Genomic DNA, 18,979 nt, shown 5'->3' on the forward strand with positions numbered 1-18,979 from the left:
CTAGACTTTAAGCTCCATGAGGCAAGGGACTACATCTGTTCTGTTGACTTTTCCCAATGTCTAGCACAATTCCTGGCTTGTAGTTAGTGCTCAGTAAATAAGCGTTGGCTGAGTAGAGGGAATAAATGAGAGATTCCTAGAATGTGATATAATACTAAGGGATGAAAACCTTATTAAGAACCTTTTTACATATTGCCAGATTGTATTCTGTAGAGATTTATACATTTGAGGGGACGGTTTCACTGTCCTCTGGATGTTATTTAGGTATAATTTGATAAGACAAGTCATTGTCTTTAATTTGCAGTGGGGTTGAACCTTTTGTCACAGGCTTAAGAACCTTATACTTCTCCTTGTATAAAATATTACACAGGTTTCCAAATAGATGTGCTGTTTCTTCACTTATAATAGGATGTGTAATTTATTACTTTAATGTGGTGCTTTGTATTTTAAAAGTACTGCACTTCCTGTGCTTCCCACAGCGTCTCTCTATAGTGGCAGGCCAGGTATCAAAGGGGAGGACATGAGGTTCAGAAAAAAAGAGGTTAAATAAATAACAAGGCTAGGACTGGAAGTTAGGTACTGTGGCTTATGTTCCTCTGTTTAGGAATTACACTTGTGCTTCTAAACTTTCTGACATTATAAGCAAAGCTTTGGGTGATTCTGTTTTTCTTAATAGTGCTAAAATTTTTTTACATCTTTAAAAAATTCCAGTTATCATTTCTGTGCCACACTGGTATAAACATTTTTCATCTGTATGGCTATACGGATATATAGTTTTGCTTCATTTTGACCTATTAAAAGCAACGAATACTCTTGTATCAGACATTTCAAAGTTATACACACACGTGCACACACCAATATATACACATATGTTTTGATATGAGGATTTTCAGTAGTCAAAGGTAGCTCTCTTTTTTTGTTTATTTTACATTACAGTTTCACAAGGTACTCAGTTCTGTTAAAATTTAGTGTTTGTTGGCTTTCATAGTCTGTAATCAAGATGTATTTTATTGAACTGTATTTTAAAATATTGTCCAACTAGGAACCAGAGATATCACGCATGTTTCAAAGTAAAATATTTGACTACCAAAAAAAAATAAATAAATAAGACTAAATGTTGTCCACGGAGCAGGCTTAAAGAAAAGAGAGTAATGTAACTGTTACAAGTGGGAAATGGTTAAAAGGATTTTCTTGGAAATAAAATTAGTCCATGAAATATTGCAAGAGACACAGCTTACAGAGGGAGAGGAGTTCTGAAGTCAGGGGTAAAATTAATATAATTTATGAGTATTGACTATTCCCATTTTTCATTAATGTGAATAATTTATAGATGCTGTGCTTAAAATATGCCTAGTGTCCTCTCCCAAATTTACAATTTTGCTCTCCCACTTATTTAAGCCCAAGCGGCATTGTATAGTTTCTCCTTTGTCTAAGAAAGCTTTCCAAGTAACTTTCCAAGCTTTCCAAGAAACTCATTGCTTTTTTTTCAGAACTTCCTCAAATTGCCTGAAATCTGAGAAATGTTAACGTAGTATTATCATAAAGTTTAATTATCACTTGATGTTTGTGATGTATTTCAAATTTTTAATTTTTCTAGTTGGCTTGGACCCCTTTTCTGGCTGCATTCAGTGTGGGTCTACAAGACTGTGATGATACTGAAGTAGCCTCTCTTTGCCTGGAAGGTATAAGATGTGCAATCAGAATTGCATGCATTTTCAGCATTCAGGTAACAAAGAATTTTGCCTTTGTAGCCAGTCTGGAAAACATAAATTACTTTTGTCATTACTACAGTTTAAATTATTTCTTGTGTTGAAATTATTAAAAATGAATTTCAAGTTTATAATGGAATTTAAATGACTCTTAATGTTTACATTTCCAAGAAGCTGTGACGGAACAGGGTAGTTCTTTATTGATGTGTCTAAATTTCGTTATAATAACTTTGGTTTGCAGTTTTTTTCTCTGTAGAATATTAGCTATGTACAAAGTTTCCAAGAGTTTGAATTCCTATATTGCAATTTGAATATCTTATCTGTGTTGCATGCTTTTATTTATTGAATCATATGTTTTTCACATTTTATATATTTATATATATATTACTTTATAACTTTACCTATCCTAAGAACAAGTTATCTTTAAGAGACCCATGTATCTAGAACATAATTTTTATGAAGACAGTCCCTTCTAGTAATTTATATGCTTTGTCTGATAATAAATTTTAACCAATGCTTGCCTGCTTTCTTTTTAAAAACCCATTTCACATTTAATTATGAATGTTATAGCTTAAAAAGCACAGTCTAGCTGTAGAGAAAAAATGAGCAAATTTATAAATCAGGTTTCTGCTAGTTCACACAGTCATTTGAACCATAAATGTTCAATGAATGTTTTTTTTACTATATATATGAATTATTGTCACTAAAATCTTTCTTGATTTGACACCTCCATTGCCTTTCAGTTTTAGAAATTCATCCTTTTCTGCTTCGTTCATCTTAAAATTAAAAAAACTACAGTTTGAGGTATTATATGTAATTCATGACTTAGTTAAAAACTTACTAAACAAGTAAACAGTTTGTCAGTAGGGATCTAGGGATTACCCTGTTGTGTTTACAACCATGTAAGTTTGCTTTTTCTCTTTTTCATAGCTGGAAAGAGATGCATATGTCCAGGCGCTAGCAAGATTTACCTTACTTACAGTGAGTTCTGGGATTACCGAAATGAAACAGAAGAACATTGACACAATTAAAACACTTATCACAGTGGCTCATACAGATGGAAATTATCTAGGAAATTCATGGCATGAGGTATAAGCACTTCCTTTATTTTCAGCTTTGCAATCTGGTTTATAAAATGAGCTCATGCTAAACAGTATATCACTGACATGCTTAAGTGTTTGGGGAGAAAATTAATTTAGTACATTCAGGGTAAGTACATTTAGCTTTTTATAATGATTTATAATGTAGCCTATGTTTAAATCGTGACTGCGTACATTTAAATATTTTTGCGAACATTTGTAACATGGAATTTAAATTTTTTTCCTTTTTGTAATTAAGATTCTGAAGTGCATCAGTCAGTTGGAGCTTGCACAACTTATAGGAACTGGAGTGAAACCTCGGTACATTTCTGGAACAGTGCGAGGCAGAGAAGGATCTCTTACTGGAACAAAAGATCAGGCTCCTGATGAATTTGTGGGTCTAGGGCTAGGTGAGAATTTTTTGAATTATTTTTATGAAGTATCAAAATTTACTTTTAACTTGCTCAATATACGTAACTTTATTGTAGCAATAAAACAGAATTAGAGGGATAGGATAAAATGCCCTTTGACTAACCTTATGTGAGGGGAAAGCAAGGTGACATTGTAAGTCTTTTTTGCCCAGTCTAGTTTTCAATATTAAGTGACCGTTAGTCATAATCTCACAGTTGGGGGTGGGAGAAAGGTGCAGTTTAAAATTACCAGCTTTTACCTAAAAAAGAATGAAATATTGCCATTTGCAGCATCATGAATGGACTGAGAATATTATATTTAGTGAAGTAAGTCAGAGAAAGACATATTATATGGTGTCACATGTGGAATCTAAAAGATAATACAAATGAATTTGTATGCAAAACAGAAACAGACTCACAGACATAGAAAACAAATTTATGTTTACCAAAGGGAATAGGGAGGGGGGAAGGGATAAATTAGGAATATGGGATTAACAGATACAAACTACTGTACATAAAACAGATAAGCAACAGGGATTTACTGCATAGTGCAAGGAACTATATTTAATATTTGTAATAACCTGTAATGGAAACTAATCTGAAAATATATATATATTAAAAAATTACCAGCTTTTAAGACTAAGCAGATAACATATATGAGTGAAGGCTTAAGATGATAAATAGTTGGGGCAACTGGAGAAAGCATTCATATTCATATTTTTTTAAAGGCACTGTGCAGACATAACCAAACTCTTATGCCAGTGTGGAAACTTTCCCGTGGTTCCCCATGAACTCAGTATAGCCAGGAGCTTCCAGATTTAACCCAGTAGAAAAAAAGGAAGGTATTAGCAAAAATGGGTACAGGAGAACCAAAGACGATACATTTTTAGTCATAAATGGAAAGAGTTCCACCAGGGAAGAAGCCAAGTTTAGACTGTCTTTCACTTTGAATACCGTACTTCTGGGTTTGAATTCTTCCATATTTCTTTTTACTGTGTGCAAGTTACTTTAATTCTCTGAGCTTCGGGTTCCTCTTTTGCAAACTAATGGTAATATCTACTTACAGAGTTGTCAGGATTAAATAAAATATATATAAGTGGACTTAGTACAGTGGCTGGTATATTAATTGTTTCTGGATTATTCTTTATCCATCCTCCCTACCTCACTTCCAACCAAGAAATCTAGAGGCATGACTTAAAGAGAACAAGAAGGAATAAACCTGAGATCTAAGAATATTTACCATTTACCTTTTTTTTAAAAAATAATTTTATTATTTTTGGCTGCATTGGGTCTTCGTTGCTGCGCCTGGGCTTTCTCTAGTTGTGGCGAGCGGAGGCTACTCTTTGTTGCCGTGTGCGGGCTTCTCATTTGCAGTGGCTTCTCTTGGTGCGGAACACGGGCTCTAGGGGCACGGGCTTCAGTAATTGCAGCACGCAGGCTCAGTAGTTGCGGTACGTGGGCCCCAGACCACACAGGCTTCAGTAGTTGTGGCGTGCGGGCTCTAGAGCACAGCCTCAGTAGTTGTGGCACACGGGCTTAGTTGCTCCAGGGCATGTGGGATATTCCCGCACCAGGGATCGAACCCGTGTCCCCTGCATTGGCAGGTGGATTCTTAACCACTGTGCCACTGGGGAAGTCCCACCATTTACCTTTTGAGGCTTTGTACTGTAACATTGTACTTCTGGACATTTCTATCCTTTTATGATTTAGTGATTTCTCTGTTGTTGCTTGCAATAAAAATTCTTAGGAAATTTAGAAGAATTTCAAGCTTGAAAAACAATCCATAGAGAAGGAAGTAAAGACGAGGACCATGTTGTGGCTTCAGGTTGGACTGGAACAGTTAGTTCCCAGTGGTAATCCAGCTGTGGCAGCCAGCGGTGCAACCTTCACCTCACGTGTATCTTAGGTTCTGTGATTCTGGGAGGTGCAGGTGTAGACCCGGTAACTTGGTGAGCCGGCTGCGGGGTTTGGAACTGCCTGCGCACCTGCGTGGCTGGTGACGTATGTGGCCTGGAAGTCTGACGCAGACGCTAGAACTGTAACTGCTCCGGCAGGCAGCGCGAGGCGCAAATGAAAAGTGGTTACAGGCAGGTGAAGTGGACATGCATTGATTGATTCAGCAGCTTTTGAAGGCTGCTTTTTTTTTTTTTTTTTCCCAGTAAGGCCTAGAGAGTGGAGGAAAGCCCAACCAAAGATAGTTGAGGTTGCCAGGGCTCAGTTTTGGCAAGTAACTAAAAATAATATACCAGTGGAATATTTTATCTTCTATCAGTGTTAGTAAAGCAAGAGAAATAATAATCGCTGGTAATGCTTAGTGGTATACTTGGAAATGAATTAAAATTAATTTGATCTCTGTGCTGCTGTGCTGCTTAGGTTGCAAGGAGATGGGATGAGCCGTCTTCTCCCTTCAGGAAAAGGGAATTTATATTAGAATGTACACTTGGAATCTGGAAATGAGATAGAAATTCCAAGCCTCCAAGCCACTCAGGCGACCAGCCATACTCTTCCACCTCGCTCATGCTTTGTATAGGCTTCCTCCTGTGTCGTCCACTACTCTTTTCAGCCTGCTGCGTTCTCCACTCACTGCAAAGTGACCAGGTCTCTCAGGTCTTCATCTGTGTCCTCGAGGGAGCCGCTCTGTTGACGCGGCCCCTGTTGGGCAGAGCCCTCCCTTCAGCTTACCTCAGTGGTTAGTTCCCGGCTCGCCCAGTGTGGCAGATGCCCACCCTACCAGCTGTGCCCTGTCACCTTTCTTCAGGACGCTGTGGTCAGAACTGAAGCTAGAAGAGGATGTGGTACAGATGGCTGAGCTGGTTTAGTCTGTATATAATATGTTTTTTAAAAAATAAATTAATATTCTCCTTTATTAACAGCATCCGTACTCCAAATATTCATGTAACCAAGTTAATAGGGCTGAGTGTATGTTTATCTGACTTTCTTACTGCTGTGATACAAATCTGTACTTTCACTCTTTGGAAACATGAAACTTTTAGTTATTAAGAATACACAGCATGGGACTTCCCTGGTGGCACAGTGGTTAAGAATCTGCCTGCCAGTGCAGGGGACACGGGTTCGAGCCCTGGCCCGGGAAGATCCCATGTGCCGTGGAGCAACTAAGCCCCTGCGCCACAACTACTGAGCCTGTGCTCTGGAGCCCGCGAGCCACAACTGCTGAGCCCATGTGCCACAACTACTGAAGCCTGTGCACCTAGAGCCCGTGCTCCGCAACAAGAGAAGCCACTGCAATGAGAAGCCCGTGCACCGCAACGAAGAGTAGCCCCCGATCACCGCAACTAGAGAAAGCCCGGGCGCAGCAACGAAGATGCAACACAGCCAAAGATAAATAAATAAATTTATAAAAAAAAGAAAGAAAGAAAAGAATATATAGCATATGATTATTAGGTTTGAATTATATGCATACTGTTCTTTTATGGTATATATTAAAGTTTAAAATTTCAATTGGTTGGTCATATAAATCTTACGTGAATATCACAGCACCTACATCTTTGTTCTTAGTTAACCTAAATATTTGTGCTTTTGAATAATTTCTTTGGTAAAACTGAAATTATTAGCCTGTTACTGTTATACAGATGTTTGAAAGATTTTATATATTTATGAAATTGGTTCTTGGATTGTTAGGGATTTTAAATATTCTTTAAGTAGGTTTATTATTAATGATTACAAATTATTATATCAATATTTAAATATAAAAGGTATAGAAATCTCTATAGGAAGGACATTCAGTTGACACAAGAAGTTATGTGGTGACTGGCATTATTTTTTCTCACAGATTTTTCTTCATTAAATTCCTGTAATGTGCTACATACCTCAGGTGTGGCTTGACACGATATTTCCCTGCCACCCCAGTTCTCTGTCACTTATTTCAGGCTTTCATCCTTGTTCACTTGTGTTATAGAAATAGACTCTTAATTTGTCTCCATGGCTCCAATAGCTCTGCCTGTTTCACTGTGTTCTACAGATATTACCAGAATTATTTTTCAGAAAATAGATTGGATCATGTAAGTCTTCTAAAAGGTCTAATGGTTCCCTGTTTTCAAAAGTAGTGCATTAAACGTGGCAGTCAAGGTTCTTCACATTCTATTTCTAGTCTGTTTTTCCAGCTTCATCTCCTACTGCTCGTCTTTCTCTCCTTCATTGTCCCCTGCCAGGCTCATCCTCCATTATGGCTTCACCCAAGTATGTTGAAACATGACCTGCACGTGCATAGTTCCATTACTTTATATATGCTGCTCCTTCTTCCTGAATTGCTTTTTCTTCCTTCTTTCCCAAATGATCATCCTTTTAGGCCTAACTTGAATTAATATTTTATCATGTGAAGCCTTTCCATGAGCTAACACCCGCATTCTCCCTTCCCCTATCAAAATTAGTTCTATTTAACAACACTTGTGTTATATGTAATTAGTTCATTTCAGCCATGAAGTAATTGTTATATTGTATTAAAGTTGTTTGTAAGTCTGTCTCTCTTGGTAAATTGTTAACTCTGTAGGACAGGGATCACATTCTTTTCCCTTTGTTCTTGTTCAGTTCCTGGAATAGAATTTAGGTTCAGCTGGTTTAAATAACATCGTCTATTATGTTTGCATTCAAAAAGTCATTTATTGAGTGTCTAGTCAATGGAGTCAACAAGTATTTGTTGAGCATCTGCTTTGGACTTAATATTGAGTAGAGGAATACAAAGAAAGTGTATGATTTGGTTCCTAGTCTTGGAACTTTTTATCTGGCTGAGAAGGCAACAGTGACACACCTAAAGTAATTTAAATAAGAAACTAAATGGAAGAAATTCTGATTTGAGCAGTATTTAAGTATAAACTTAAATACTTACAGAGGAAGGTGAAACAGTGGAGGGGAATCCTTCATTGAGAACTCAAATTTGGGTCTTGGTAGATAAATTTTAGGTAGTTGTGGGATGGCCTGAATAGAGACAGGTATTGGCAAGAATGTTGAAGGGAACTGCCTTAAGCGCTAGGCTGAAAAGTTTATACTTTGTCCTGAAAGTAATAGTAAGCAAAATGAAGGTGATGATTTAGGAAAATTAATCTCCAGGAGAAGAAAGGAGAGATTGAAGAGGGGAAAAATCAGCAAAAGGGAGGGAAAGCAGTGAGGAAACTGTTATATATAGTAATAGTAATCTGGGCCTGAAATTACAATGGTCTAAACCGAGTAGGAATGAAAATGAGTGAATCATATGAAAAACAGCCCAAAAGAAAGATTTGTGAAAGTGGAGGAAGGGAAGGATATCAAAGATGATTGTAAGGTTAAGAGTTTGAAAACTGGGGGGATTGTTGTTTTGCTACCTAACACATGGAACCAATGTTGGGGGAAAAGATGCGTGATTCTTTTGAATAAGAGGATATTACAGCATACTGGTAGAATTTCCAGTAAACATTTGTAAATGGGACTGGAGAGTGCATTACAGGGGAGATCTAATTATCGATACATGGAATTGGGAATCCTCCTTAGTAGATATCTTTGGAACTGGGGTTAGTGCTATATTTCTTAAACAGTGAGGGAAATTATTCCTAATGTCATTAATTTTGTGATCAAAATTCTCAGTGCCCCTGATTTGTGTGATCTTTGCAAACACAGTTGGTGTCTTTAACCATGTCTGTATACCACTTAGTATATAGCTCAATAAGCACCTTTGGCCTTGATAAATGGTCACTGATACCAAAAGAATCGCTCCCCCAAAGCTTGATTTCTTTCATTAGGAAAATAACTGATTTCAGAAATGTGTCTTAGAACTGAAAGTGCGCTCTTCCGCTGAATCCTTTTCAAACTGAAATGCCTCTCTTTGCTGTGTGGCAGTGGGAGGAAATGTGGACTGGAAACAGATAGCAAGTATTCAGGAATCCATTGGAGAGACCAGTTCTCAGAGTGTCGTCGTCGCCGTAGATAGGTAAGGCGCTTGCTTTACTCCCTTCTCAGAGGGACACTGTTGTAATCCTGTAGCACTTAGGTGTATCCGCTCGTTAGTTAAAAGAGAAACGTTATTGCCAGGACATCTTCTCTTAAGTAATGTAAGACTGTATTGTGATATGCTGTGATTTAAATGATGAAGTACCTATAATTTTGCTTTCAAATCATAGAATATAGGAAGGAGATAAAGAGTATGAAAATTTAAGTGATAGACATTAGTGGGCATTAGGGAAATTGTAACCTTGATGAGAAAAAACACGGTTCTTTTTTCCCTTTATTTTTTTAAAATTTCCTTTATAGAAAATGTACTCCCCTTATTATCCCTATTTGAAAATAGAGTATAATTTGTCTTTTTGAGTGTATGATGTAGGATTGCATTATGGGTGAAAGGAAGGGGTTTGCTGGCAATTCTCATTATAAACTTCTTTGAATAGGATTTCAGAATTTGTATATTATATACATTACCAGATATTCCTCATTTTTAGTTTGTTTTCTAAAAGTAAATCTATACTATGGTTTATTTTACTATAGAATATTTAGTTAATTCTAGATTTTAAAAATTCCCAGTGTGTAAAACAATATCTAGTGTGTTTTTTTTTTTTTTTTTTTTTGGAGATGAGCTTTTTCCAGATGGATGCCCAAATAATTGAAACTTAACATTTTACAACACTGATGTTTAAATTTTTTTTTAACACTTCTGATGGAAACTTTCAAAAATACAATATGTACTATAATTTTTTTTGGTGCTTAGAGACTCATGCTGATCCATTATTTTACTTTGCTTTAGATAAAAACTTGTTGCTCTAAGTATAGACAGAACTAGAGTGTTCATTTGCTACTGGCCCTGGCAATACTCCCTGGAACCTTTTCCTTGAAAAGAATTCTTCATGTCCAATGTCCACTTGCTTTCCTTTTTTTTTTTTTTAAGGGAAGGAGGTAATTTGCCTTTCTCTTGTGAAGGTTGAAAAAAGATTGTGTATCATCTTATACCTACTATATAACTCAAAGGCTTAACATGTGCTGCTTGGCACTTTTCAAGGTGCTTTCTGGGAAGGGGATCTAATAAAGAGTTGGATATATGTATATGTATATCTGATTCACTTTAAAACAAACAGAAAAAGCACGAAGTGCTTTCCGTGTGTTAACTTCATTTTATCCTTTCAGCAACCTATGAGATAAGTATTATTATTGTCCTCAATTTACAAATGAGGAAACTGAGACGAGGGGAATTAGATAATTTGCTCATTCTCACAACCCGGCTAATCTTGTCTTGATTATTACCATAACCCTTTGATCAGTAGAGAATTTGGAGGAGTGGCACCGAGATATACACTCAGGCAGCATACCTCTGAGTGTGTTCAACCTCTCTGCCTTTCTGCCTGCATGTACAGCTCCAGAGCAGTGTAATATCTGCCCTTCTACTGCTAGGATAGATATCTTTCAAATGGTTTTCTAGCCATCCAGAAAATCATCTTCACTGTCATTATGAGAATCTATACAGGCAACAGTCTGTTTCCATAATATATTTTATATGACCAAAGCCAGTTCTGATTTATCCAGCTGTGCACTGTTTATTACAGGGACACATGTCACTCATTTGAACAAATGATATGCCTCTCCATTTTAAGAATGTGTGCTGTTTCAGAGGAGTCTTGGCACAAATTCTGTTAGTACTTCATTGTCTCAGACTCATCATCACCAGATACTCCCACAACATAAATTCAATGTCCAATTTTATACAAGACTTCAATATTTAAATTTTACTTTATAGTGAAAGCATTAAAAGTTACCTCTTTGATTTGTTATAAGATTATTTTATTCTTATGTGGTACATATCACTTCCTTGTTAAATTTCTTCTGAATTCCTTTCTGAGTATCTGAGTTTATTTTTATTTGTAATGTTCTGATTCTAGTCTATAAGCTAATTCAGTGAGATATCCCTGGTATTCAGGACAGTGGTGAGAATATTGTCAGGCATCATCCTGGAAAGTTCTGTACTTGTCCAGCAAAAAAAGTCATTTTTCTGTCCTTAGGCCTATTGTTCTGGATAATCTGTTGTGACAAGTATAGGAGCTAAATATGGAAAATAAAATAATTTTTCTTTGCTTAATTATATGTAGCTTCTGTTTCTTAATCAATGGAGAAATATATGTGGTTCCATCAAAAGCTTTAAAATGGTAAAATTTTCTGATTATTTTCACTTTTGTATTTGGAATCCTGTACTATTAGAATTTAGGAGAATATAGGGCACTTTAATCTGGAGTACCTGATCCTCTAGGATTTGCTAGGGAAACATTTGCTAGGCATTGTTAAACCAGATACTTCATAAGTATTACTAAACTTTGCAGGGGTGGATTTTGTCCAGGAATGATTTACCCCTGAAAGTTAAAAACCAGTTACTTAGTACCATAGTTTCTATTTTTATTACTGTTTTCTAAGCACACCAGATCTAGCTTTATACTGGCCCATCCCATGCTTTGGATATTCTGTCACCCGTCAGAAAATATGGACAGCTCCTCCCCAACTGTGTTTGCTCGTAAACATCTTTCATTTGGGTCTAAGCAGTAAATGCTACCTTTGATATTTTCACTATGAAAACTTTAAATACACAGTAATTTAGTCTGCCTGTATGTTGCATACAGCTAAAAGTTTATTTGATCCAGAATCTGCAAGTTTTATCTTTTTTTTTTTTTTGCATTGTTAATTGCTATCATAATGTGAATGAATTCAGTAATCTATCAATTTTTTTTTCCTACTCGTACTTTTCAGGGAATGTCTTTTAATATTAACACACAAGATTCTCATGCTTCTGTTCTCTGCTTTTCATACATGGCACGTAGAATCCATTTCATAGATGATTCTGTGAAACACAGCTCTGTTCTCCTGCCTTAGTATATTAAGGTTTAACTTTAAATGCCTCCACAGACTGCTGTGCTCCACCATATGGCTTATCTTTAGTGGAGCGTTACTAGAAATAGAGTGACCCCTCAGAGGCTACCAAAGTGAGTGGGAGTTTAAATGCCCCTTCCCAGGATGCACGCTCCACCTACGTTCCACTGTCTCCTGAGTCTACAGAACCTGTTTGCTGATGATCTTCTCTGTTCTTGGTGCCTTTGTTCTTCACCATCTCACCACATTTAGAGGATTCATTGCTGCTTTCCCCTGGAGTTGCATATAATCGCCACCTCTGCTTCTGTTCTTTACTCCTATATACTTTGTCATTTGCTTCCTTCTCAGTTAAAAAAAAGAAAAAAAGCTTTCTCGTTTCTTTTGTTCCTTTTCCTGTTGTTTTCCCCTGTACTGTTTAGTTTTGACCTTCTTTGTGGTATGGTTTTTATAGCCATTGCCTTCCATGAGAATACCTCTAGTTTGAGAAACAGCTTAATGACATTCATAATGCATAGTCTAGCGAATCTCATTTTTGTTCATGTGAGAGGTTTGTAGGCTTTGTATATTTTAAATTTCTGGACCCAGTCTAACCAGTGGATTCAGTGGGGCCCCATTACTCTTACTTTTTCTCCCAGATTGTGTTTTCAGTCAGATTTTTGAATTGCTGTTTTGTTCTACTGATAAGAGCAATGTAGGAAATCTCAAGATACCCCTTTAGCAGGAGATCAGATTCTGAGTCATTGCATTGTCAGTTTTTAAGCCATTTTTCCTATCTTGTTTTTGTTACTCATTGCCAGGATGCATACACCTTCAAGGACACTGAGGTTGAAACATCATGATATACCCAGAATTGTTAGATAGTGGTAGTAGGAAAAAACTAGAACGTATTTTAAATGTTTAAATTATGTTTTGCTCAGGCAAGTGTGAAGCAGTATAGCAAAATGGTTGAGAGGGTGGACTCTGGAGTCTGCCTGTCCTGGTTTGAATCTTGTCTCTAACGCTTACTGGTTCTGTGACTTTCAGAAAGTTATTAAATATCTTTGTGCCTCAGTTTCTATGTTGATAAAATTGGGAATATAATAGTATATACACACCTCGTGGTGTTTGTGATTATTATGTGAGTGGATATATATAAAGCACTTAGGATAGTATCCACCTTGTGATTGTTGGTAGCTATTACTGTTACTATGATGACTGTTATTTCTAAGTTTGATATTTGACCTGCTCCTGCCTTTGAGGTTTCCTTTTTATCGTACAAATACTATGATGTACATTTTAAATTACGGAATATCAGTTCATCCTGGAAGTCACATCGAACCCTTGGTTACAAACTCAGAACATGGATAAAAATTCAGACTTTAAAATAAGAGGACTAATATGTTTATGCTGAAATCTTTTACGAAACTTTGAAACACAGTAAAAGAGCTCAGTGAAGAAGGCAGGGCAAAGCTGGACAGCATAGCTTAGCTCTAACCATTTGAATTCTGTAAGGAAAGCGGGTTAGCCACTTGTTGGTTAAACTGGTGGAGACTATTTGCAAGGTTCTATTAATCATTTGTAATTTAACATAAATGAGTTTTTTAATCAAATGCACATTGCTTGTAAAAATAAAGTAGAAGTTTTCATTTTAAAACATGTTTAATGTGAGTAAATACTCAGGAAAATTAAAAAATCTTGTTTTGTGTATGCCAGTTATTAGTTTTACAACTTAACATTTTTCTTATTCTAAGACTCTCATAAGATACCTTTCCTAGTGTTAATAAATTTATTAATAAAATTACAACAATGTATTTGTACTCTAATATATCATTCGGTACAAAGGAGGGAGGGAGGAACATCCAAGCTATACTTGTTACTAACATACATGATAAAAAATATTCATTTGATTACCTGATTTTTGGTTCCCTTAAAACAGATAAAAGTAGCTCGTACCCCAGGCTACTTACTTTTGAATTGATGTATCAGAAGTGAGACATTACAAGTTTTTGAATTATGTTTTTTTCTTTAGAATATTTACAGGGTCCACAAGGCTAGATGGAAATGCTATTGGTAAGTATGTACATTTACTCCACTTAAAAACTGATTTTTTGGCTTAAAACACTTAAAAGTTAAGTTTTAAAAATGTTAATCTATTTATATTATAGTGGATTTTGTCCGTTGGCTCTGTGCTGTGTCTATGGATGAATTACTTTCCACTACACATCCAAGAATGTTTAGTCTACAAAAAATAGTAGAAATATCATATTACAACATGGGAAGAATAAGATTGCAGTGGTCTCGAATTTGGGAAGTTATTGGAGATCATTTTAATAAGGTACTTGAGTAATTATAGGCTTTGCTTAATTTGTAATTTTTTGTTGTTTAAAATTTCCTTATCATGATCTAATTGAGACCTTTTTCCTTTCCAAGCAGTTTTTTATTACATTTTTGTAATTAGATTTAGAAAACCTTTTGAGTCCTGTTTTTTCTTTTAGAAATAATTGCTCTAGGTTTTAAGAATTTGGTTAAAATATGTTCTTCTTGTTGAGAAAAATTGTTAGCACACTTAGTGCCTTTATGGAGAATCTTTGAATTTACCTATCTATGCTATTAATTATATATTTTTTCTAAAATAAAAAATAAAGAATTAGCAAGTTTCACTGCTGATATTAGCACCCTATATTTCTGTTGCCATTACAGGTTGGCTGTAATCCTAATGAAGATGTAGCTATTTTTGCAGTAGACTCCTTGAGGCAATTGTCAATGAAGTTCTTAGAGAAAGGGGAGCTTGCTAATTTCAGATTCCAGAAGGATTTCTTAAGACCTTTTGAACATATAATGAAACGGAACAGGTATTATATTTGTTGAATTGCTTAATATCAGAAAAATACCTTATTTTCCACAGTAGGGGGAAAAACCAAAGAAAAGGAAAAAAACCTGATGAGTTTTATCCAAGCAATTGTATTAATATTTTAGGTCTCCAACAATTCGAGATATGGTTGTACGGTGTATAGCACAAATGGTTAATTCTCAAGCTGCTAACATTCGGTCTGGATGGAAGAACATTTTCTCTGTATTTCATCTAGCAGCATCCGATCAAGATGAAAGCATAGTTGAACTTGCATTCCAAACAACGGGGCATATTGTCAGTGAGTATTCTCTAAGCTCTGTTCAAGTTAAAGAAAACAAAACTTTAATGTGTTCAGAAGGTAATTCAAGTATAAGATTATGGGCTTGTCATGGGCTTTAAGTTTTCCAAGTTTTGCCTACAGAAGCAGAGTAAATAATGACAGTGTTATCATTATTATAATATTATAGTTAACATTTATCGAATGTTTACTATATGGCAAGCACTATAAGCACTTTGCATGCATTTTCTTAAATCTTCACAGTAACTGTGTGAGATAAATATCTTTACTATTCTCTCTTTTTTTTTTTAATAGATAAGGAAACTCAGACCCAGTGAGGTTAAGTAATTTGTCTAAAGGCACAAAACTAGTGAGTGATGGAGTTGAGATGCAAAGCCAGAGAGTCTTAAAGCACAGCATTTGTTTTTCACCACTGCACTACACAGCCTCCTTTGACTTTAAAGAAGAATAAAATACTAAGGATCTTAATTAAGCCTCTCTAGAAGATAATGATGTCATCATCATCAACATCAAGAATGATGACATCATCATAGCTGTCATTTATTGAGTGCTTGCTTGAATTAAATAAATTAAGTACAGTGCTAAGCACTTTACTTACATTTTATTTAGTGCTTACCACTATCCTGTGCATATTATTATTGCCATTTTATAGATTAAGAAACTCAGATACAGAGAGATTAAATGTAATTTTGAATATTCACTCAACATCCGTTGATTTTGTATCTACTGTGTACCAGTCACTCTATTAGGTGCTGGGTTTATAGTGTAAACAAAACACAGGCCTGTTTCCCTGTTTCTACTACTCAAGGCAGTCAAGTAACTGGTCAGGACAGACGTTGGAACCGATGTCTGTTGGACATTAAAACCCTTAATCTTTAAGAAGTATCCATTACATCTAGAGGTTGGTGTATTTGAGGTATAATTAAGAAAAGCTGAAAATTGATAATTATATTTATGTGTTTTTCTCCCGTATAGCCCTTGTGTTTGAAAAACACTTTCCAGCAACCATTGATTCTTTCCAGGATGCGGTGAAATGTTTGTCTGAATTTGCATGCAATGCAGCTTTCCCAGACACAAGTATGGAAGCAATTCGACTTATTCGCCATTGTGCAAAATATGTGTCTGATAGACCTCAGGTATAGCATCATTTAGTAAACAAAATGTTACTGAGCATTTATTTCCGGTCAGAGATCCAAGTTTATTTGGGAATTGAGGGGATATGAAGTATTTATTTTTCAAAATTATCTGAGTTATGGTTACATTTGTTGAAGATGTCAGGTATTTTTCTGAGTGTTTCACGTGTATTAACTTGTTTAATATTCCATAACAGCTTTATGGGATAGGTTGTGTGTTATAGCCCCATGTAGATAAGGAATCTGAGGCACAAAGAAGTTAAAAATGTGCCCCTGCGTGCGGGGGATAGTAAAGGAGACCTAGGATTTGAACCCAAGCCTGTGTTTTTAGCCATTACCTTAATATACTAAAGTTGACTGTGGATGAGTGTAGGCTTAAGCACTGAAGTAAAAGGTTGAATTGGCAACCTGGCTGCCAACTTTGACTTGCATATCTGAATCTGTCTGTGTAACTATCATGAGGAGCAGTGATGCTTCATAGACTTTTACTACATACTGACATGGACCTGTGGGGTATCTGGTTCTTCTTACGTACATCTACTCGTTCGATCTTCACACCTCCCCAGTGTGGTGGCATGGCTGCAGGATATAATAACCATTTAAATGATAAAAATGGAAACCTGAATAATGCAGGAAGCTGGTGATGGAGTTGAAGCTGAAAGCAACTTTTGGTTCTAGTCCAGTGCTCTATAGGCAGTTGTAATCTCCATCTTTTTTTAAGTTATCAAATTGCTCACTTTTGATTAGTAAAGTGTTAAAAAAATTTTTGGAGAAATAATATGCTTAATGTATAGGTATTATGTTTTGCCTTTAATAAACCTATGTTTCTTCTTGAAGGCTTTCAAGGAATACACAAGCGACGACATGAATGTGGCACCTGAAGACAGGGTGTGGGTGAGGGGATGGTTCCCAGTTCTCTTCGAGTTGTCCTGTGTCATCAACAGATGCAAGTTAGATGTAAGAACCAGGTAACAGCCAGTACTTGTAATTAAGATTTTGAGAGGCTTATTCTTAGTTTAATCAAATCAACTTGTGAACGCAAGTTCAATTTTATCAAATATAGTAGTCATTCGATAGGCAGATTTTAAAATATGTTAAGTAGAGTAACAATAAAAAATGGAAATAAATCACTTTTCCTTAAAATTTGATTATGGCCTACTTTGAGTTTTAGGTTCTATGTTAATTTACACATTCTGTCTTTTCATACATTTGTTTCCAATCAGAAATTGAAGTTAGCACCAAAATTTATTTTCTGATGAATGATAAAAGAATTTCCAAATGCATGTCTTTGGTGGATTTTAGGTGAAGAACCATTTCTTTTTGAAGACTGGCCAGTAACATAGTTTTGAATAATATAGGCCTGTTCAAAAAGAATTGAACTCTTTGAAAAGTATATTCTCAATAAAAGATCTATATGAATATCCAGTCCATTTGTAAAGAAACTATTATGGGTATAATGTAACCAGAGAAGTACTCAGTGCACACTTCTTACAGTTATAGGAAGTTGTTATGAATTTGTTAGAGTTCACATCAATCCCATAGTATTGTTTTTCTCACCCTGTATTTTTGACGGCCAAATTGAAATGAGCAACTTGTGTATCCTAATGTCTGTCAACAGTGCATCAGAAAGGTAGTATAGACTTGTAACAAATCCATGATAGAATATAATGAAAGAATGAATCTCTCCTTCTGCCCCTTATGCCAGAACCACACCTTTCCCCAGCCAAGGTTAAGTTTGTTTTATAGCCTAAGAAATGTTTCACTTTTATAGTGCTATTTGTTATAACAAATTTTGTGAAATAGAAAATAATCCAAAATATGACTCACACCTTGGAAACTTGTTATAGAATTTAGTAATCACAAGCACATATGACATTATATTTCGCATTTAGGCATCGAGGAATTTTTGTCAGTGGACCTGTTAGGAAACTTGATAAAATTCAAGATGACCCCCAATTGATACAACTCTAAATTATTTAGATATACAGCTTTCAAATGTCCAGCCACTTCAGTGGAGCAACGAACATGTCATAACTGACGAGTCATGGAAACTCAGCACCCCCCCTCCCTGCCCTTGTTTATTTGTAGAAGTCTGTTTGACGTGGACCTACCTGCTTTCTTAGCCTCTCAGCCTGTCCTTGTCTGGGACCACGCTACCTTGCTTCTCACCATATCCTATGTTCAGATTATGGATGGGTTTAGTTGTTAAAGAGGAGAGAAAAGGGATGTTCTAATTGGTAGAAAAGAGGGAAAATAAGAGTAAACTTTGTTCAGTGATGGCTTTGATTTTCTTACCTCATTCCAGGATTTGTAAAGGCAGTTATTTAGATTACATTTAAAAATGCAGCACTATGATTTGTATAACACACTAATTACAAAGTACTTTCAAATGCATTCTCATTTGAGTCCCTCAGAATTCTGTAGATTTAGGGTTGAATAATTAACCTGGAGCCCTACACCTTGTTTTTCCCTACACCAGCAACTTAAGTATTCATCAAAACGTGTTCAGTAGTAAAAAGCCTTGGAAACCTCCATAGCTCTGCGCTTGCTTTGGGGGCCTGGAAGGAACAGGGTTTTCACGTCCACTCACCCCAGCCCGGGGGTTAGCATCCGGTTTGCTTGGAGTGGGAGGAAGAGGGAGCCCTGTCCACTGTAGGGGAGACGTGGAACTCTGACACGGTTCTCCTGGGGAAG

The 18,979-nt window shown here is 36.0% G+C and overlaps 1 protein-coding gene across 3 annotated transcripts in view; it reads left to right on the forward strand.

Annotated features, from left to right (window-relative positions):
• ARFGEF1 (ADP ribosylation factor guanine nucleotide exchange factor 1) overlaps positions 1-18,979 on the forward strand; it is a 145,025-nt gene that overhangs the window by 106,517 nt on the left and 19,529 nt on the right. For all 3 annotated transcript variants that reach the window (XM_059902337.1, XM_059902335.1, XM_059902336.1), the window contains exons 20-29: positions 1,598-1,726; positions 2,640-2,798; positions 3,048-3,198; positions 9,025-9,115; positions 14,033-14,073; positions 14,169-14,338; positions 14,704-14,855; positions 14,980-15,152; positions 16,128-16,288; positions 17,123-17,253. In XM_059902337.1, the coding sequence (XP_059758320.1) occupies positions 1,598-1,726; positions 2,640-2,798; positions 3,048-3,198; positions 9,025-9,115; positions 14,033-14,073; positions 14,169-14,338; positions 14,704-14,855; positions 14,980-15,152; positions 16,128-16,288; positions 17,123-17,253 (1,358 nt within the window). The remainder of the gene's footprint in view (positions 1-1,597; positions 1,727-2,639; positions 2,799-3,047; positions 3,199-9,024; positions 9,116-14,032; positions 14,074-14,168; positions 14,339-14,703; positions 14,856-14,979; positions 15,153-16,127; positions 16,289-17,122; positions 17,254-18,979) is intronic.

This window comes from Balaenoptera ricei, chromosome 17 (assembly GCF_028023285.1).
Source record: "Balaenoptera ricei isolate mBalRic1 chromosome 17, mBalRic1.hap2, whole genome shotgun sequence".
In the NCBI taxonomy this organism is placed as follows: domain Eukaryota; kingdom Metazoa; phylum Chordata; class Mammalia; order Artiodactyla; family Balaenopteridae; genus Balaenoptera; species Balaenoptera ricei.